Raw genomic sequence first — 22894 nt, forward strand, 5'->3', positions numbered from 1 at the left:
TGACGTCATTCCTGACGCATTTTCAGCCGGGATCTTTAAAGGGACCATGGACACATTAGATTTGAAGTTTAATCCAACATAGTGCTGTCAGTGCACTGCAGCATTGGAGTGCTGCAAACACTGACAATGACTGCACATAGACAGAGGGATGCACTCAGGCTCTCCCATGACTCCCTCCATATCCTTATGGAGGGAGTCAGAGCACGCAGGGTGGTCCTCTTTTCTCCCAATGGGCGGAAGAGACCTCCCCTGGAGATTAGCACAGCCTGGTTGCAGATTGCAGAGGAGGTCACAAGTAGGGATTTGGTCCGGAAGACCTGGGTACAGTGCCGCAAATATTTCAATGATTTCATTAGATCAGGAAACTTTAGTACAAAGCCACACTCAAGCTCATGCTGCTGTGCCTTTCATCACATCCCCATCACTCTGCCTTCTCTACTCTACTCCTGCACATCCTTACTCACACCAATTTATCTTGCACCTCCACCCATCCTTCTCTATCTACATTATCACATCCTCATCTCACTAGCCACTCCTCACACTCACCCTCATCCTAGTGCAATCATACCAACTGACAACACACAAGGGTAGCCACTTGGATGTTTTATCCACTGTCTATGTAAAGTTTCTGTCAATGTGGCGTCAAACATAAAAATCTTTATTTTCAACACTATTGGACAGATTTGTGTGCACCTTTAGAAGTGACCTAATGAATTGCAGTGAATGATGAGACATAATGGTACTCCCTCCCCGCCCCCCACTCTGGTATGGCGGTGAGTATGAAAGGAATGGCTTGGTCATTGTAGGGATGCTTTAAGGTGTTGGGGAGAGGTGGTGCCAACCTGGTGCATCATGTGGCAGCTATACGGGTGTACAGTGTAAAGTTAACTAAATCTGGCCAGGACAAGGTCATCCTGGCCTCCCAGGCAGCAAAGTGCTCAGGTGCTGATGCCCTGTGTCCTGTGCAGCATCAGGTGATTATGGAGACGGTTGGTGTTGTTATTGGTGCTGTTGGTGTGCCTGGTGCTGCTGGTGTTGGGGCTGATTGTCGTGGGATTCTGAGGACCAAGGTGAGACATTATAAAGGGCACCCATACTGATGGAATAGATGGCAGGTGAAGTACAGATGACAGAAGCAATCTGTCAATGGTGAGAGAGTTCTTCCAATGAGGTGACAGTGGATGGAGATTTTGCTGGAAACACTTACAGCCTGTAGAATATGTGCTGGAAATGGACTGAGCAATACGTTCTGCCTGAGGAAGGTGATCATCTGCCAGGTGGGAGCTTTTACTGTACACTTGATGCTGTCAAGTAATCAGATGGAGCAATGGCCACAGAACTCCTGCCTCAGGTTGACAGTCGTGGTTCCCGGGCTGCGAAAATCCCGTGGCCATGCAGGGAAATTTAACAAGTAAGTGAAAGAAGGCTCTTAAGTGCCTGTAAACTAACTGATAATCATCTCAGTTAGGTTGCCTGCTGCTGCCAGTCGGGTTGGCACCCCGATGACAGGCGCGCCTGGGGGAAAGGCGCATCGGAGCGAGATGACAGCTGGTTCCCATCCTGCTGTCAAAAATAACAACTTTTCCACCCAATCCGTCACCGATCTCACCCGCTGCCACCCTGGAGCATTCCGGCCATTGAGGCGGAGGATTTTACCTGTATACAACTACTCTGTGGTGACATCTGTTGGTGTGACAAAGCATTGTAAGAGAAGAAATTATAGTGATTAGTTCAGAACAAAGCTAAATTTTAAACTGTAATAAGAATAATATAGGGACACGGGGTAATTTTAGCACTGAAAAATGGCTGGGTTGGGAGCGGGTGGGGGGCTGAAAATTTTAAAGTTCTGAACCCTGACCCCAACCTGTCCACTTCAGGGTTTTACGGAGGCGGGACAAGGGGTGGGCAGCCAACCCGCTCCCAGGAGGCAGGTTGCCAATTTAAATATGTCAACAAGGCTGGCAGCCTCTGAGTTAACCTGTGTTGCCAATTTTACAGTGGGCAGCCGGGTTTCGCAGGCCTCAGGAAACCCAGAAGCTGAAGCGAGGTGTGGACAACTTTGGGGAGAAGGTAACTGCCTTCATGCCATTCCTTCATGCAGGAGGAGCAAGAGTGCTTACCCATCGTCCCGCCAAGCTCCTCGACATCAGGCCCCACTGCCATACAAATGCTCCCAGGATCGGGGATAGGAACCCCCAGCCCCCACCTCACGGTCATGTATCAGACCCCCCCACCCCCGGGTTGGGGATCGGAAACCCACGGGATCGGTCACCCCCACCAAGGTCGGGGGTTGAACCTACCTTGTCCTGCAGCCTGCTCCGAAGTGCATCCCGCCTGTCAATCAGGCTGACTTCCGGGTGGGGAACCTGTCAGGACCAAAAGACACACGTTGTGGAGTTAAGAATGCTGGAAAACCAGGACTTCCGGGTTTCCCATTTGAAACTCCGACCCCCTCCCCACCCCGCCTACGTAACCTGCCTCTGTTAATATCCAGGCCACAGTGTTAAAAACAATTTTCCATTGAACGATTTCCAATAGCATGCTCAACTCACCCATTTGATTTACAAGTGATTTTGTTGACAGGTTTGAAAATACATTTAAAAAGCTTACAGGATTTACAATGCATCATATAAGGTGCAATGTTTAATAAATCTGGAGTTCATAGAAATATGCAGCATTCTAAATATACTAAATCTCAGAGTGAAAGGTGAATACACCTAACTCGAGGGCAGGAATTTCACACTGTAAAATCAATATGTATGACTGGTAATCAGCCACTGTCATATTTCAACTGTGTAAGGCCAAGCAGTGTTGCTTATTTATATTTAGTCATATTAAGGTATTCTCAGAGTTTTATTTATGGTAACAGAAAGCCTGATTTTTTTATAGGTGGCAGAGGATAGGGGTGTTAATCAAAGAAAGGAGTAAAATTGGGGAGGGAGTGTTGTTGGGTTGCAGACTGCCTACTTGCTCTTAATCCTCACACTGTACATAATGGATTTGAATGAAATTAAATGTGTGTGGAAAGTTTCTGCTATTTCTAAGCAGTTTCACCCAGAGAAAAGGCTGAGTCAATGGATGGGATGATCCTCCCAGTGGTGGTGTTCTCACAGGGTGGTACATCTGCCTGATGCTCAATCACCACTGGAAACCTGACCCAACTTCCTGGGCCAGATCTTATACCGTATGCACAACGATTTCCCATCAAGATTCCTACTGCCAAGATGGAACTTGTCATTTCCCATCCCTACAGTCCTAGTGGTGCTGCAGTGGAGCACTGCCGCAACACACAAGAGGTGACCGGCCAGTAAAAGGGTTGAAGAACCCAAAAGGTCTGGTCCCTGGCATTCTAGTAGGCATCAGAGACTGAGGCCTGTGCAGGAAGTTAAGTTGGGTAAGATCAGAGGAAGAGGAAGCTACAACAAGGCCTATCCATTCATTGCGAGGTGGCAGGGGTATGGTCCTCAGGGTAGTTGCTGCCGCTTCCGAGGACAAAGAGACATAACCTTAAAATCAGAGCCAGGCCATTCAAGAGAGAAGTTAGGAAACACTTCTGCATTCAAAGGGTGGTAGAAGTGCGAAACTCTTCCACAAAAAGCAGTAAATGCTAGCTTAATTAATCACTTTAAATCTGAGATCGATAGCTTTTTGCTAGCAAGGGTATAAAAGGATATGGAGCCAAGAGAGGTGGATGATGTTAAGAGACAGAACAGCCATGATCTCATTGAATGGTGGAGCAGGTTCAAGAGGTTGAATGACCTACTCCTGTTCCTATGTTCCCATGCCTTGTGTCTCCTTCTCCATTGCAGCCCCAGGAAGTGGCGGTAATGGGGCAGGCAGGAGGAAAATCAGCTTGGGACCTAGCCCACCCCCCCCCCCCCCCCCTCCACTTCCAGTTTACACATGGTGGTCAGGAAAGATGCAACCAGTGGTGCTCCTGACAAGGGCACAAGAAGTAAATCTAGATCGGAGAGGGGAGGCAGCAATAAGCGGGACTGTGGAGAAGAATCCTGGTCATGATATTAACTGCCTGGAACTGTGAACCAGGCTTCAAGAAGTCCAGGCTGACAGCAACATCACAGCAAACAATATAATCTTGTGTTGCACTGATTTTATAGACGAGTAATAAGCATTATCTCTTTTTATTTTCAAAAACAGGAAAGCATGCCGCAAACACCAACCTTTGCAGCAATGTTTAACAGCAGTGGTTACAGCCGACATCTGTACTCATCCAGAGAGGAGAATTGTGGAGGTCTATTTTACCATGACAACAACCTTGTGTCGGGGTCTCTGGAGGCACTGATCAGGCACCTTGTGCCTACAGTGGACTACTATCCTGATGTATGTATAATTCAACTGTGTCTGTATATGTTTCATAGCACAATTGTTTTGCATAAAGAAAATATGTTTATATCTTCACCGTGGCACAATGGCGCAGAAGTAATTTGGCCCCTAGCACTGAACAAAGCAGAAGATGTGCAGCAGCTAATGTGTCCAGAATATTTTGCACTCCCTGCTAGCAGCAGTAGAAAACATGGCAGGCAACTCCCTTAGTGACGGAGACTGGTTTTCCTGTCCCCAAAAAATGTTCTGATTCTAAGGCCAGGCTTTGGTGTAAAATACACTTGCATATTGTAGCTTAAAGTAAACATGGATAAAAAAAGTAAAATTCCTCACTGTCACCAGCTCAGCAGGAATCCAACACTGCCACTGTACATTTTTAAACTTTCCTGCAAAGCAGAAAGGCTTATTGTGATGGGGAAATTATGAATTTTACTTCAAGGCAATTACAGGTTGAACCTCCCTTGTCCGTAACCCTCGGGACCTGGCCTGTTCTGGATAAGGGATTTTTCCGGATGAGGGGTGGTCACGTTAAATTGGATAGTACAGGTACTCAGCAAGGGGATATCGGGGCTGGCTGGCTTGGGGCTGGGAGTGCGGCAGAGAAATCATGATTGGGGGTGGTGGAGGGGGGCGGTGGATCGCGGGGTCAGGCCAGCGATTGCAGGAGTCGGCAGTGAGCAAGGGCTTCAATTTGTTCAATTTGTTCATGTCGGAGTTCTGTGCATGCGCCACCCGGTAGTCGGGAATGGTTCTGGACGAGGAGTGGTTCCGGATAAAGGAGTTCTGGATAAGGGAGGTTTAACCTGTATTAGATTTTTCTACTTGTTTGTTGATATTTCTGGTCAGCTGTGCAAACATTTAGTTTGGAGACAAGAAGCAGTTTTGTTTTCTGAGCATTATTTGTTCAGAATGTTTTTCATGTATTTGCGGTGCTTGGGAACTATGCTGGGAAAAATGTATTGGGAGTGCATAGAAAACAAGATGATTAAAAATCTTGTGGAAACTGCAGAGACAGGAGTTCGATCAAAACTTATCTTTTCTCCCTCTCCATATTTACAATCAGCAAAAGGGAATTAGAGAGTTATCTAGTGTTTTGCTGTTAGTGTCCTGCAGAGACCAAAATGGTCGCTAGCACAGAGTGAAGGCTGTAATTCAGCAGGTCTGTATTATTAATACACGTTAAGCATAAGTGTTTAATGCCAGCTTTGCAAATGCAAATTGCTGTGTTAGATTTGTGATCCGGCCAAGGCTTCTTTGGCAGCATTTTCCAAACCCACGACCTCTACCATCTAAGACAACAAGGACAACAGGCGTATGGGAACCCCATCACCCGAAAGTTCCCCTCCCAATCACACGCATCCTGACCTGGAAATATATCGTCAATCCTTCATCGTCGCTGGAAATTCCCGCCCTAACAGCACTCTGGAAACACCTTCACCACATTAAGGGCAATTAGGGATGGGCAATAAATGCTAGCCTTGCCAGTGACGCACACATTCCAAGAATGAATTGAAAATAATTGCATGTTTTGGAGTCCCAGTGGACTATGCCACAGAGCATTGGACAACAGGTTTACACCTGCTATTGTACACACAAAGAGTTACCAAGCTCTACCATGCCATTGTGACAAGTTGATGCTAGATGTTTCCCAACAAAGAATAATTAAAACAGGAAGCTGTCAGAGGAAGATGCCTACATAGACATGGCGGCAGAAGGCCCTATCGTCCAAGGGTCTACAGACAGCGGTTCTCCTACATGGACCTGACTGATGAGCATTGTCTCTGGAGACTGCGATTCTGCAAAGACATCGTGACGGAGCTGTGCAATCTCCTGCACCCAGACCTGCAACCTCAAACAAGGTTGAGGACAGCTCTGTCAGTGACATCAAAGGTCACCATTGCCCTCAATTTCGATGCGACTGGATATTTTCAAGCTGCAACAGCAGACATCTCGAACATCTCCCAGTTTGCCATGCATGGCTCCATCCGTTAGGTGACAGATGCTCTGTATCATAGGCGGTCCCTCGAACAAGGATGACTTGCTTCCACGAGTTCACAGGTGTTTCGATGTTCTAGACCTGAACTCCAATTGAAGGGGTGGAAGATGCCTGTGCGTGAATTTTTTAACATGTGGTGATCGTTGCACGCCAGCCACCACACGGGCTTGACAGAGCTAGGTCTTGATCCAGTGGCAAGGATTAACCAAGGCAACTGGAGACCTGCTCTGTATAAGAGGAGGAGGGACTACATATCCTTCCCTGTGAGCAGGGAGAAGCAGTTGGAGCGCAGACCGGATTCGTGAGGTATTGATGGCTTCCCCAGGGTTTAGGGCACTATAGACTGCACCCACATCGCATTGAGGGCGCCACAGAACAATCCTGAGATCTTCCGTAACCGCAAGGATTTCCACTGCCTCAGTGTCTAGCTGGTGTGTGACCACAACCGCAAAATCATGGCAGATGATGCCCGGTATCCCGACAGCAGCCACGATGCTTTCATCCTGTGGCAGACCGGTGTGCCAGGCGTCTTTGCTGGGCCAAACCAAGATTATGGCTGGCTTCTTGGTGACAAGTGCTACCCACTCTGCACTTGGCTGCTGAATCCCCTTCGTAACCTCAGGACTGCTGTGCAGCAATCCTACAATGACTCTCGTTCAGCTATAATTGAGCAGTGCATCGGAATCCTTAAACAGAGGTTCCGTTGCCTGGATCACTCAGGAGGAATGTTGCAGTACTTGCCTGAGCGGGTATCCCTATTCGTGGTTGTCTGCTGCATGCTTGACAACTTGGCAATCATGAGGGCACAACCATTGGAGGATGAGGCAGCAGTACCACCTGAGGAGCAGGACCAGTAGGAGGAGGAGGCACAGGAGCACGAGGCGCAGGAGGAGGAGGAGGAGGAGGATGATGAGGCACACGAGGAAGACCAGGATGCAGGTCAGTGGTCACACAGGAGGCTGTGTCGCCATCCCGACCCTGCAAGGGAAGTCCTAAACCGTCTCATTGCTGCTCGGTTCCGTTGAGTTCATGCGCATTTTATCCATCATCTGTGTATCTCCATGGGCAAACAAATAAGCTCTTTTACACATCATTGTCCTCAGTGAAATGAGAGACACGTACAGATATTCAAACCCAAAATAAAGATTTATTAGACCAGAAATAATGGATCCACAAAAGATACGAATTATCAATTCTCACTCTTGTGCATTTCCTTATAACCCCTGTTATGCATACCTATTCTGAAACTACGCCGCAGTGTCTCCCCTGTGGCTGCATCATGGCTCTGGGAAGGCTGCTGTGTTTCAGGTGAGAAGCTACCGATGTCCTTCTAGGACGCCTTTGACCAGCTCTGGCCCTGGAAGGGCCGGCTGCAGACTGGCGCCTTCTGTCGGAATTGGCTGGGGCGAATCCATGGTTGGCAGCAATGGCAGTGTTGTGTTCATACTCTATTTGTTTGTTACAGCTCGGGTTCAAGGTTTATGACCCAACTGGCACACCTGTGTACACGGTGGACTTTGACAAGCAGTATCGCTCAATCGTCACAGGGTTTGGAGTGACAACAAAATTCTGTCATCATCCCCTCGTTGATCCTTCCGTCAAACCGGTTATGCAGCAACTTCGCTGTCTCCCATTCGCGGTTCGCGACCAAGTATCCGCAGAATGAACGTGACTCGAATCCCAGGGAATCATTGAAAGCATCAACTCCTCATTCTCGATCTCAAACTTAGTCATTGCTTGGCGTAAAAATGGGGAGATCTGTCTATGCATTGATCTGAAAGAGGTCAATGTTATGTATGTAAACTTTATAATAGTGTAAGACTTGCCACCAGGGGACGCACCTGTTGGAGACCCAAGGGTCACCTGCGAACCTCATGCAAGCAAGTATAAAAGGTTGTCTGCCATGCTTCTGCACTCTGGAGTTTGATTAAAGAGATTAAGGTCACACCAGTTTGAACTTACAGCATACAGTCTTGTGGAGTTATTCTGAACATAACAGTCAACAAGGTCGTCATCCCTGACAAGTACCCTCTTCCTACCATCGACGAACTGTCTTCAGAATTCCACGGCTCAGTCTTTACAAAACTCGACATGCGCCACAGTTACCTGCAAATACCCCTACCAGAGGACAGCAAACCGCTCACGGCATTCACGACACATAAAGGTCTGTATCAGTATCGATGCATGCCCCACGGACTATCATCTGCACCAAGTGCATTTCAGAAGATTGTCACCACTATGCTAGCAGGCATAGAGGGAGCCCTCAATCTGCTTGATGATATTGTATTCTATGGACGGACAATGGAAGAACATGACCAGCGACATCACACAGTTATGGCTAGACTTGCTATACATAAACATTACACTTAAAGCCGATAAGTGTACATTCACTGCTGGAGAAATAAACTTTCTGGTCTACAGAGTCACAGCACAAGACGCTTGACAACCTTGACGCGATCCAGCAAACGCAGGAGGCTACCAACATCAAAGAACTTTCATTATTCCTCGGCATTTGCAACTTCTATCTGAAGTTCATCCCGCACTACGCACACGTTGTCAAACTACTTCGCAAGTTGCTGCGCAAGGACATTCCTTGGGAATGGACAGATTCCCAGGCTCAGGCATTCACCACTCTAAAGAAGAAAACCACATCCCCTCCTATCCTCGCGCACTTTGATCTGAATGTCACTACGTATGTCACCACGGATGTATCAGGCACCGCTATGGGTGCTGTGCTCTCGCAATGGATTGACGGCCTGGAACGCCCAGTAGCCTTCGCCTCTCACACGCTCTCGTCTGCAGAACTTAAGTACTCTACAGGGGAACGCGAAGCACTCACTTGCATCTACGCATATGAACGCTGGCACATCTACCTCGATGGCAGGAAATTTACCCTCCGTACGGATCACCAAGCGCTAACTACGCAACTGGATCTGGGCACAGACTACTACGAATCAGCTGATGGTCAGATTGCCTTATCAGTATAACTTTGATGTACAGTACATCGCTGGCAGTCGCAACCACGTAGCTGACATGCTCAGCCGCTCAACACCTCTTTCGGACTCTGGTGCTGACTTATTCACAGATGATGACACATATGTCACATCGATCATCACTCAGTCCATCAGAAATCTTGTCTCCTGTGACAAACTCAAAACCGAATCACAGAGTGATGCTCCAGCACGTCTGCCACTTCCTCCAGATGGAGTTGCCAAAGCAAATTCTGGAAGACCTGAAAGCATTCCACAGACTTTACGATGAATTTTCCATTTGGAATGATGGCTGCCTAGCGCGTGGTGATAGAGCAGTAATTCCAAAGTCATTTCAACAGCACGTTCTCTCATTGGCACATGATGGACACCCTGGCAGTGTCCGCATGAAGCAGAGATGTCACGATTCAGTATGGTGGCCTGGGATTGACACTCGCATCGAGCAGTTTGTCTCAAACTGCGAAGCATGCAGTCTGAGCGAAAAGGCCACAAACATCTGACCAGCGCCAATGAAACCCATTCCATGGCCACAAAGACCATGGCAACAACTTCAGTGGGATATCTTTGGTCCAGTTGAAGCAGCTCCACAGCACCAGCATTTCCTTGTTGTAGTACATGACTTGTGATACGCTCATAATAAAGGATGAAACTGAGTACTGTGAGCAATGAGTAAGTGTGACCTTAGCTCCTTTACTTAGACTCCAGAGTGCAGGTACCTCGTGGATGGTCTGCTTATATACAGTGCTCCCAAGGCTTTTTGCTCCCTTGTCGATCGTCTCAGTACAAATGCAGGTGTGGATGAGTTGGTTAGTTCTTCACTGGGCTGCTGGGCAGCCGGTCTTGTTAGGCTGATGGGGATGGTGAGTTCAGCTTCGTGGTCAACCATGATGTCGGTTGCCACTTGTGTGTGTGTTGGAGGGTCAAAGTTGGTGATGTCTTCTTCGGGTTGTTCGTAGCTGTTTGTGAACTGCAATTTGATTTGGTCCAAATGTTTTCTGCAGTTTAGTCAATTGGCCAATTTGGCCTGAAACACCCTATTCCCTTCTTTGGCGATGACCGTGCCAGCAAGCCATTTGGGACCATGTCCATAACTGAGTATAAACACAGGAACATTGATCTCAATATCGCGTGACAAATTTGCACAGTCATGGTATATATTTTGTTGAAGCCACTTGCCCTCCACGTGATCATGGCGATCAGCGTGGACAAGCGAGAGCCTTGTTTTGAGTACCCTTTTCATGAGCAGCTCGGTTGGAGGAACCCTGATGAGTGAGTGGGGTCTGGTGCGGTAGCAGAGCAGCACTCAGGACAGCCGGGTCTGCAGGGAGCCTTCTGACATGCGTTTCAAGCTTTGCTTGATGGTCTGAACTGCCCGTTGTGCCTGGCCGTTAGATGCTGGCTTGAACGTGGCAGATGTGACGTGCTTGATCCCATTCCGGGTCATGAATTCCTTGAATTCAGCACTGGTGAAACATGGCCCATTGTCGCTGACTAGGACATCAGGTAGGCCGTGTGTGGCAAATATGGCTCGTAGGCTTTCGATGGTGGCTGTGGATGTGCTGACAGACATTATTACACATTCAATCCATTTTGAATAAGCATCTACAACCACCAAGAACATTTTGCTAGAAATGGGCCCGCATAGTCCACATGGATCCTCGACCATGGTTTGGAGGGCCACGACCACAAACTTAGTGGTACCTCTATGGGTGCATTGATCAGCTGAGAGCAAGTGTTGCACTGGCGCACGCATGACTCTAAATCTGAGTCGATGCCGGAGCCACCATACATGGGATCTGGCTATAGCTTTCATCATTACAATGCCTGGGTGGGTGCTGTGCAGGTCACAAATGAATGTTCCCCTGCCCCTCTTGGGCAAGACCACACAATTGCCCCACAACAGACAGGCCGCCTGGAGGGACATTTTATCTTTGCGCCTGTGGAACGGCTTAATCGCCTTCTGCATCTCCGCTGGGATGCTGGACCAACTCCCATGGAGGACACAGTTTTTTACCAAGGACAGTAAAGGATTCTGGCTCGTCCAGGTCCTGATCTGGCGGGCCGTAATGGGTGACTTTTCGTTTTCAAATGCATCCATTACCATGAGCAAGTCTGCAGGCTGTGCCATTTCCACCCCGGTGGTGGGCAATGGTAGCCGACTAAGAGCATCAGCGCAGTTCTCTGTGCCTGGTCTGTGGCAGATTACATAGTTGTATGCCGACACCATGAGCGCCCACCTTTGGATGCGGGCAGAGGCATTGGTGTTAATCCCTTTGCTCTCAGAGAATAGCGATGTGAGCGGCTTGTGGTCAGTTTCAAGCTCAAACTTGAGGCCAAACAAATATTGCCGCATTTTTTTCACCCATAAACGCACGCCAGAGCCTCTTTTTCAATCATGCTGTAGCCCCATTCAGTTTGGACAGACTCCTGGATGCATAGGCGACCGGTTGCAAAATCCCCGATTCATTAGCCTGTTGTAACACACACCCGACGCATTGCAAGCTAGCACTAATCATTTACATGGGTTATACAGGACAAGCAGTTTGTTTGAACACAACAGATTTGTGACCTTCTCAAAGGCAGCCTCTTGTGATTTCCCCTATACCCAGTCGTCTCCCTTGCGCAGTAGCACATGTAGAGGTTCTAGCAAGGTGCTTAACCCAGATAGGAAACTACCTAAATAGTTGAGGAGTCCCAGGAACGACCACAGCTCCGTTACGTTCTGTGGTCTTAGTGCGTTCTTGATGGCCTCCAGCTTGGCATCAGTGGGTCTGATGCCGTCTGCTGCGATTCCTCGTCCCAAGAACTCGACATCCGGCGCCAGGAAAACATACTTCGAGCATTTCAACCTGAGTCCCACACGATCCAACCGATTAAGAACCTCTTCCAGATTCTTCAAGTGCTCAATGGTGTCCCGACCTGTAACCAGTATGTCGTCCTGGAAAACCACAGTGCGAAGGACCGACTTTAGCAAACTTTCCATCTACCGTTGGAAGATTGCTGCGGCCGACCGAATCCCGAACGGGCATCTGTTATAGATGAACAGACCTTTGTGTGTGTTGATGCAGGTGAGACCTTTTGAAGATTCCTCCAGCTCCTGCATCATGTAGGCCGAGGTCAGGTCCAACCTGGTGAACGTCTTGCCTCCAGCCAGGGTCGCAAATAGGTCGTCTGCCTTGGGTAGCGAGTACTGGTCCTGTAGCGAAAAACGGTTAATCGTTACTTTATAGTCCCCACAAATTCTGACCGTGCCGTCACCTTTAAGTAAAGGGACAATTGTACTGGCCCACTCGTTGAATTCCACCGGCGCGATGATGCCTTCTCGCTGCAGCCTATCCAGCTCAATTTTCACTTTCCCACGCATCATATACGGCACTGCCCGTGCCTTGAGGTGGATGGGTCGCATACTGGGAACCAAATGGATCTGCACTTTCGCCCCCGAGAAGCTTCCAATGCCTGGCTCGAACAACAATAGAAATCTGCTCAGAACCTGGGTACATGAGGCGTCGTTGACAGACAAAAGCGCTCAGATGTCATCCCAGTTCCAGCGGATTTTTCCCAGCCAGCTTCTGCTAAACAGTGTGGGGCCATCCCCTGACACAATCCACAGTGGGAGTTCATGCACTGCTCCATCATAGGAGACTTTGACTTCTGCACGGCCAATTACAGGGATTAGTTCCTTGGTGTAAGTTCTCAGCTTAGTGTGAATGGGGCTGAGCTTGGGCCTGAGTGTCTTGTTGCACCACAGCCTGTTGGAGGCCATTTTGCTCATTATGGACTGGCTCACACCTGTGTCCAGTTCCATGGATACTGGAATTCCGTTCAGTTCAACTTTCAACATTATTGGTGGACATTTCGTGGTGAAGGTGTGTACCCTGTACACTTGTGCCTCCTCAGTTCGAGTCTCCAATTCAGCCTGATCCACAGTGGATCGATCTTCCTCTGCAACGTGGTGGTTTGCAGGGTTTGCAGCTCGCCTGCACACTCGCTGGAGGTGTCTCATTGTTCTGCAGCCATTGCACGCATAGTGTTTGAAGTGGCATTGATGGGCCCGATGATCACCTCCACAACACCAACAGGGTGTTAACTGCCTCACATTAACGATTGATGGCAGACTCTGGGTCATCTGAGGTCGTGCAGCAGCCGGCATATACGTTCTGCCATGTATATTCCTGCTTGAAAACGACGTTACTTTATGCACAGTACTGGCCGAAACCTCTTTATGCTGCAAAATTTGTTTTGTGTTGTCGCTGGTGGACATAAATGCCTGGGCTATCGTTATGGCTTTGTTCAGGTTCGGAGTTTCAACAGTCAATAGTTTGCGAAGGATTACCTCATGGCCAATGCCAAGCACAAAAAGTCTCTCAGCATTTGTTCGAGGAATCCCTCAAATTCACAATGTCCTGCGAAGCGCCTTAGTTCAGCGACGTAGCTCGCCACTTCCTGCAACTCCGACCGTTGACACGTGTAGAGCCGATACCTCGCCATCAAAACGCTTTCTTTAGGATTTAGGTATTCCTGCACCAGTGTATACAATTCTTCATAGGATTTAGTTGTTGGTTTTACCGGAGCTAGAAGATTCTTCATGAGGCCATAGGTTGTTGCCCCACAGACAGTAAGGAGGATCGCCCTTCATTTGGCAGCATTCTCGTCCCCTTCCAGCTCGTTGGCCACAAAGTATTGGTCATGTCTCTCCAAGAAGGCCTCCCGGTCATCCCCTTCTGAGAACTTCTCCAGGATACCAACTGTTCTTTGCATTTTCGCGCTGTTGTTCGTTATCTCCTCGCCAATTGATACGCTCATAATAAAGGATGAACTGAGTACTGTGAGCAATGAGTAAGTGTGACCTTAGCTCCTTTAATAAAACTCCAGAGTGCAGGTACCTCGTGGGTGGTCTGCTTATATCCAGTGCTCCAAAGGGATGCTGGGATCCCTTGGAACTCCCAGCAGGTAGGCCCTCTGGTGGCCGTGGGATATAGGTTACCAAGGGTTAATACACAACAACTTGCATTCCAAATGGCCAGAAATTGCTGCAACAAGTTCAGTGACCACATCAATGACCATCACTATTCTGCAGCATATGTTCACAAGGTAGGCCCTCCCAGAGGTCATAATCACTGACAATGGAGCACAGTTTGTGTCCGACCAATTCGCCGATTTCCTCATTTGTCATGCAATTGAGCATCGCCTTACTGCTCGGTACAATCCTTAAAGCAAAGGAGGTGTTGAGCATTTTAACCGTGTCATCAAAGAGGGTTTGAAAGCCAACCTCGCAGCAGGCCAAATATTCGACGAAGCAGTTCAAACCATTCTCTGCACATACCGTTCAACAAAGCACTCTCTAACGTGCAAGACACCCACTGAGCTCATGATTGGGCACAATCTTCACTGGCGACTGGACATTGTCAAATCCCCAGCCAAACCTAGCCCAAAGATAACCACACTCACATCCCAGATTTCGGAACGCCACCAAAAAGCAAAGTCTTACACTGACACAAAACGACGAGCTCAAACTGAAGAACGGAGATTGGGTCAGAGTTTAGTGGTCACACCGTAGTCATAAGCTCGCATCTTCACTTTCACTTCCAAAACAGATTGGCTGAAATTTCAGCCCTCACACCTACGATGGAACTCGATGGAACGCTGGTAGACTGATCCCAACTCACAGGCCAACAGGTCAGTAGGATGAGACAGAGGCACCGTTCTGATTCCCAACCAGAAACCTTGACCAAACAACGCAAGCTCCACACCAGTCTCAGCGTATCAGAAGAAGACCTGGCTATCTCAAGGACTTTGGGCTAGAACCTCCACTTTATTTACCTGCTTAACGCCCACTTAACGGCAACTTAACCGCTGAAATGACGTATCGCACATTTTGGCACAAAATGGAAACTGACGGGGTTTTTTAGGATACTTATCGGCGAGCGTTATTTTCCTCATGAGCTTAACGGTGAGAAAAATTATTACCGCCCGCCCACTTTTTTTGGGCGGAATCAACAGAAAGAGCGATTTCAACCCCATATTATCGCCCAGCATTACTTTCCTCACGAACTTAATGCTGAGATTCAATAATAACAGCCGGCGACTGTTTTTTGTCACAAAGAACATATTTACCCAAACTGGCGGCCATGGAGATCGACCACCGTCAATTTCACCACCTCGCACATATATTGCCCAGAATACCGCCCGCTCAAAAAACTGCCCACAAAATGTGGAACTAACTGGGACGGACGCCTGCGGTGTGGCTGCATTTGTTAAATTCCACTCTTACGTGAGGAGCTGATATCGGAGAGATTTGCCTGAAAGAGCGCTGATGTGAGTGACAATGCTGACACACTGCAGTGTGTGTGCAGCTCAGACATCGATGGTGCCCATCACCTTGGTGCCCGTTAAAGTTTACGTTGATTGATGTTAAGCTGTATTTAACCCTTTCACGGTAAGGAATCACCAGTGTGTAACGGTCCAGCCATCTGAGACAATGCGCAACAAGGTTATGTTCAATAACAAAAGTTTAATACCAACATTAGCCTGAAATCATAAGTAACACATCCAATAACACCCAACTCCCACCCACATCCCACTTTTTCCACCATTGACATAAATCACATGTTCAATATGTCCAGCAACACAGAATACAAAGGCAAAGCAGGAGCGTGGTCCCCAGCCTCCATACATTGCAACAAATTGCATACACCCAGATGGAGATATAACACAGCCATCACCTGCAGACATGCACCTCACTTTCCTTCCCTGCTCCCCTTCTTCTCCTCACCTCTATCTCTTCCCCTCCTTGCTCCACGGCGCCTGGCCGAGGAGCTCCTCAGGTTGTGCCTCATTGGGGGGGGATGAAGACAGATGCGTTGGTTGGACGGGTACGGGAGCGGGGGGTGCCGAGAGGGCAACATTCTCTGATGCAGAAGCAGGATCTATGTCCTTGCTCACATCTGTTGTTCGCAGTGGTAGTGCGGAACCTAGGGGTGGAGTGCCGCGCTCTGTGATTACTGTAAGGGCTGTGGCAGCAGTGTTCCTGGTTATCGCATCCAGGGACTCCGCCATTCGCAGAATGTACTTGGACATGGTGGCCAGGTGTCGGGATATGCCCCCCAAAGCTTCGATAAGCTGGTCACCAATGTCTACAGTCCTCCTGGACAACTGAACCATCTCTCCGCTGTCATGTCGCGCTAGTGGAAGAGACCTGCCGCATCCACGAGGCCTCTGCAGGGTCGGCGCAGTCCTGGGGACAAATGAGGTGTCCTGTGGAGAGGTGCTTGGGACCGGCACCACCAGAGTGGAGGTGGGAATGACCGGAGGACCAATAGATGGCCTTGGGGTGGATTGGGTTCTGAAGCGTGGCAATGCAGGTTCTTCGAAGTCCTTGCTCTCATCTTTCGAGAACACACCCAGCAGATTGGTGGGCAACAATCGGAGCTCCTCAGCACCAGATGTAGTAGGATCGTCCGCCGACTCCTGCCCCGTGCCCCCATCTTCTGGCATCTGTGGCCTTGCCGTGGGCTGCGTTGCTGACTGAGCTGCAAGATACAAATGAGGTTGTTAGAGGAGAAGGTTGTGCTAGGGTGACAAGGTGAGTCCAGCGCTACCCACAGCATATGCACGACAAAAACACCACCACTCTCAAAATCATCGCAGATATCACATTTCATCACCATCAACACATTGTGGATTGCAATGATTTTCATTAGGCTAGCATTATTTCTATTAAACTTTTAGAAATCATCTATCATATATGATTGGTTGGAGAAAAAGGTTAGTAAAGACAAACGTAGGTCCCCTGCAGTCAGAATCAGGGGAAGTCATAACTGGGAACAAAGAAATGGCAGACCAATTGAACAAGTACTTTGGTTCGGTATTCACTAAGGAGGACACCAACAACCTTCCGGATATAAAAGGGGTCAGAGGGTCTAGTAAGGAGGAGGAACTGAGGGAAATCTTTATTAGTCGGGAAATTGTGTTGGGGAAATTGATGGGATTGAAGGCCGATAAATCCCCAGGGCCTGATGGACTGCATCCCAGAGTACTTAAGGAGGTGGCCTTGGAAATAGTGGATGCATTGACAGTCATTTTCCAACATTCCATTGACTCTGGATCAGTTCCTATCGAGTGGAGGGTAGCCAATGTAACCCCACTTTTTAAAAAAGGAGGGAGAGAGAAAACAGGGAATTATAGACCGGTCAGCCTGACCTCAGTAGTGGGTAAAATGATGGAATCAATTATTAAGGATGTCATAGCAGTGCATTTGGAAAATGGTGACATGATAGGTCCAAGTCAGCATGGATTTGTGAAAGGGAAATCATGCTTGACAAACCTTCTGGAATTTTTTCAGGATGTTTCCAGTAAAGTGGACAAAGGAGAACCAGTTGATGTGGTATATTTGGACTTTCAGAAGGCTTTCGACAAGGTCCCACACAGGAGATTAATGTGCAAAGTTAAAGCACATGGGATTGGGGGTAGTGTGCTGACATGGATTGAGAACTGGTTGTCAGACAGGAAGCAAAGAGTAGGAGTAAATGGGTACTTTTCAGAATGGCAGGCAGTGACTAGTGGGGTACCGCAAGGTTCTGTGCTGGGGCCCCAGCTGTTTACATTGTACATTAATGATTTAGACGAGGAGATTAAATGTAGTATCTCCAAATTTGCGGATGACACTAAGTTGGGTGGCAGTGTGAGCTGCGAGGAGAATGCTATGAGGCTGCAGAGTGACTTGGATAGGTTAGGTGAGTGGGCAAATGCATGGCAGATGAAGTATAATGTGGATAAATGTGAGGTTATCCACTTTGGTGGTAAAAACAGAGAGACAGACTATTATCTGTATGGTGACAGATTAGGAAAAGGGGAGGTGCAACGAGACCTGGGTGTCATGGTACATCAGTCATTGAAGGTTGGCATGCAGGTACAGCAGGCGGTTAAGAAAGAAAATGGCATGTTGGCCTTCAAAGCGAGGGGATTTGAGTACAGGGGCAGGGAGGTGTTGCTACAGTTGTACAGGGCCTTGGTGAGGCCACACCTGGAGTATTGTGTACAGTTTTGGTCTCCTAACTTGAGGAAGGACATTCTTGCTATTGAGGGAGTGCAGCGAAGATTCACCAGACTGATTCCCGGGATGGTGGGACTGACCTATCAAGAAAGACTGGATCAACTGGGCTTGTATTCACTGGCGTTCAGAAGAATGAGAGGGGACCTCATAGAAACGTTTAAAATCCTGATGGGTTTAGACAGGTTAGATGCAGGAAGAGTGTTCCCAATGTTGGGGAAGTCCAGAACCAGGGGTCACAGTCTAAGGATAAGGGGTAAGCCATTTAGGACTGAGATGAGGAGAAACCTCTTCACCCAGAGCGTGGTGAACCTGTGGAATTCTCTACCGCAGAAAGTAGTTGAGGCCAATTCACTAAATATATTCAAAAAGGAGTTAGATGAAGTCCTTACTACTCGGGGGATCAAGGGGTATGGCGAGAAAGCAGGAATGGGGTACTGAAGTTGCATGTTCAGCCATGAACTCATTGAATGGCGGTGCAGGCTAGAAGGGCTGAATGGCCTACTCCTGCACCTATTTTCTATGTTTCTATGTTTCTATGAGTAGGTGTCCATCTATTGACTTTACATCACGCAATGGTGTAAGCTTTACTCACGTGGCATCACTTCAGGGTCTGCAGATGCGTCTGTGGCTGTCCGAGGGTGCTTCCCCACAAGTGCTAGCACTCGTTCCTCCATCTCTGTGATGTAGCTGGGGACTGGTGGCGCCCCACCCGTTTGCCTCTGCATGGACCTCATCGTCGATAGCTTCTTCTGTAAAAGGTGACAGGACGACATGGCATGAGATCATTGCATGATATCATTGCTAGGTACTATCACAGACACTGATACAACAAATAACCGATCGATGTAATCATGATTATTATGATTATTATCATTCTTTACCTAAAGACGTACACCGTGACCACAGGCTTTGAGTAAAACATTGCCGGTAAAAGTGCAAGACCTCACATCTGCTGATAGTCACTCATGACTGTTACAAATCAAATTGTATAAATACATAAGTACATGTAACTCAATGTAATATTTGCTCTTGCGGATCCCACAAGGACATTCCATCTTTTGCGGCCTTAGTTGCCCTCACGCACCTTGTTGGTCGCCGACGAGACCACCTCTGCTATCTCGATCCATATCCTCTGGGAGGCCTTTGGGGTGGACTTCCCATGCTCTCCCTGTGTCAAATCACCACAGCATGACTCGCCCTGCTACAGGAGCGAGGCATTTGCCTCATCCGAGAACCTCCTCGCTCTTTTGCGACCTCCAATGTGCTCCTCTCCCACCTCACTGCTTTCTCCAGCATCAGTCCCCACAGTGTGCTGTGAAGCCTCCTCCTCTTCCTCCATTATAGGGCAAATTCGGTCAAATATATGGCTGTTAACAGCTACTTTTTCTTTGCCTACTTGCTGTGAAGCTCTAAAGTCTCCCTCCTTCCTCCCAAAGCAGCCACAACACATCCAGCCTTCAGTCCCTCTGAGCTCCCTCTCTCTCTATCTCCTCTTCTGCGCATGTCATGGTGACCCATGACCTCCTGAATCGTGGGAATCGAGCGTTGCCATGCCATTGCTAAGGATGGCCACACTTTACGACGGAAGGTCAAAAAAATTTAACGCTACCGCCCATTTGATATCGCTCACGGTAACGCCCATTTTCAAAAATGTAAACTAGGTGTTTTGAGAATGGGCGAGAAGCCGGCGATCTGAAAACCCTTTTTTGCCGCCCATGCCGGAAATAATGCCCATTTTTTGGCGATAAGCTCAAAGTGGAAAGTCTAGCCCATGCCTTTACATGGATTGCAGTTTTAAAAAGGGGGAGATATTCTGTGTTCATACTCTATTTATTTGTTACAGCTCACAGGATGGGCATTAGGACCCTGTGGGAGCTATTCACAGTTGCTGTATTCTGGTTCATGCCAGTTTGGGACTCCATTTTGGGTTGTTATATAAAGCACACAGTTTAAGTTACATTTCTCCTGGCTGTTTGTCAGTTATTTACGCGTACACAATAGGTAGAGTGCCAGGTCTTGGCTCAAGACTGCTGTGATCCTGTGAGACTACATCAGGATCCTGGTCCGATGAGCTTGCGTTACTCCCCCGGGGCAGCACGTCACCATCCCTGCCAATCTGCTGGAGCACAGGTCGTTGAGGTGGCGTGACAGCGGAAGGTCCCCTGTGGACTGCGGTGGACCCAGCTGCAATGACAGTAGTCAGAGCTTGCGTGGCATCCAGCTGAGACTGCATGAGAGCAGACACAGTCTCGATGCCACCTGAAACGACAGCAGTAAGACGCTCCGTGGCCTGTTGCTGAGTTTGCATGAGAGCATTCTGAGCTTGCAGGCCACTGGCAATCCTCTCCAAAGCAGCACTCAGAAGTTTGTTCCATTGTGCCTGTGCTGTAATGGCAGCTGCCACATCGTCCACGACACGCGTCATCACAGCTGGATCCGCATGGTCACACTGGGAGTCCACCACCGTCTACACACCGGCAGTTATGGGCTCCATGTTGTGCACAGAGCTGTCCACAATGCTGGAGGCAGACTCCTCCACGCTCCGGACCACTTGCGACAGGCTCTCGGGCACCTTGCCATTGCCCCCAACATCTGCGAATGCATTGCCTCCACCCTTGTTTCAAAATCCGTCACATCGGGGGGCTGGTCTGAGTCCTCTGCAGCAGAACTCGCGTGCAAACTCTCCTCCCGGAGAGATCGCACCTAAGGTTCCCTTTGCTCTTGACCATGCTGCAGCCGGCTAGGCCCCAGTGCATCACCCAGTGTGGACCCCTCTGCTAAATGTAACTGACCCGACCGTGTACCCCCCAGTATCTGAGCTGACATGTGCGAGTGTAGGAAGCAGTGACGCAGTGCTGGCAGCGCTGTTCCCCTCTTCCTCGCCCTCATCGGACATGCCGCCAGTGTCTGCAATGGGCTTAAGGGTCTCATCCTGACTCTGGCTCACACTCACCTCAAGGATCTCGGGCTCGCTCTGGCTCTCATTCGAGGTATCATCTGCAATCATAAATGACACGAGGTGTTCCATCAGGGTGAGATGGGGCATTGCACCATGCACGCAACTTGCACACAATCATAACCAATTGACTGGTAAGTACTTGGACTTTCAGGGAGAGATGGCATTAAAGGAAGGCCTTCACTTGCCCATGCTGCCCCCCCAGCGGGATCCACACGACCAGTGACCACAGGGAAGGCAACACATGGGTCCACTATCCGCGCACCCTCTCTTCTATATCACTCAGCTGCTGGATATCGGCCTCAGCCCCACCAGTCGTCTGTTGCTCCAAATGGTTGTGGAAGACCTTGGCCTGCAAAGCAAAGAAGGGTTGCTGAGTAGCAGTTTCATGAGGCCTCGGCAATTAGTGCAAGTGTGGGTCCATTACATGCAGGTGTAACTCTCATATGAAAGGGACCCTCCATTGTGAGTATGCACACATAGATATACATGCCTCAGCAATCAAATGGTGCTTCAGTGCCTATATAGATGGGAAATAAGAGAAGATGAAGAAGAGGCTCGCAGATGGAAGGTGAGGAGTTGGGGAACATGTACTCACTTTCATCAGTCGAATTATGTCGTTCAACCTTTTGCAGCATTGGATGGTGATGCGGTCACGAATGGAGGTCCCTGACACCTCCACAACTATCTCTCGCCACACATTGACAAAGACGGCGTGACTGGGTCTTCCTGTGTCTGGATAGAGAATGCGCCTCCTTCCCTCCACAGCTTGGACCCGGGTCTCAAGTCCTACATCCGAGAAACGGCTGGCCCTCCTTAAACCTGTTGCATTAGCCATTCCTTCACAAGCAACAGAGACAAGCTCAATGCTCAGGGTCTAGCTACAAAACCTGCCCTTTAAGAAGGCCAGGGAGCAGTTGCCTCCCTATCAATAAATGGGCATCAGTTAAATTTCATGGATCAATCGGCCTCCCTGCCCCCACACCGCTGCAAATATCTCATTCTCACCACCAATACCGCACCATTCCTTTTTTTCAGCAAAATAGCTGAATTTCTCTTTAATGGCCGCCGCATCCATTGCAACGATAATGCACGGCAAAAAGTGGTAGGTGAGCCTCGTATCGGGTGATGGCCAATTTCGGCCCCTAAAAAACACAGCCTTAAAAAGAAAAAAAAGCAGTATGTTCTAACTCCTTCAAAGTTATGTTTTTAATATTGTAACTTAACATCTAGTTTATCTTATAATTTGTATAATTTCTGTTAAAGAACATTGAGTGCAGCACCCTTTGTGAATCATTGTCTCCAAATGAGATCAGTTACAGATGAGAATAGTTAACAACAAATAAGACTGCAATTCTTTGTCTGAACTTTTCTCATCTTTCTCTTACAGAGAACATACATCTTCACCTTTCTGCTGAGCTCACGTCTTTTCATTCGGCCATATGAGCTCCTAGCAAAGGTTTGTCTCATGTGCATTGAGCAACAGAGACTGAATGAGACCATTTTAGATAAGGTGAGATTGTCAAGGGAGACTTTTTCTGTTTGCCTGAGACTGA

General features: G+C 48.4%; 1 protein-coding gene across 1 annotated transcript in view; it reads left to right on the forward strand.

Moving 5' to 3' along the window:
• The window catches only part of rasgef1ba (RasGEF domain family, member 1Ba), a 209536-nt gene that overhangs the window by 44144 nt on the left and 142498 nt on the right, over positions 1 to 22894 (forward strand). The window contains exons 2-3 of the mRNA XM_070863893.1: positions 4159 to 4341; positions 22729 to 22851. Coding sequence (XP_070719994.1) covers positions 4165 to 4341; positions 22729 to 22851 — 300 coding nt within the window. The 5' untranslated portion in view covers positions 4159 to 4164. The remainder of the gene's footprint in view (positions 1 to 4158; positions 4342 to 22728; positions 22852 to 22894) is intronic.

The sequence above is a fragment of the Pristiophorus japonicus genome, chromosome 2 (genome assembly GCF_044704955.1).
Source record: "Pristiophorus japonicus isolate sPriJap1 chromosome 2, sPriJap1.hap1, whole genome shotgun sequence".
NCBI classification, from domain to species: domain Eukaryota; kingdom Metazoa; phylum Chordata; class Chondrichthyes; family Pristiophoridae; genus Pristiophorus; species Pristiophorus japonicus.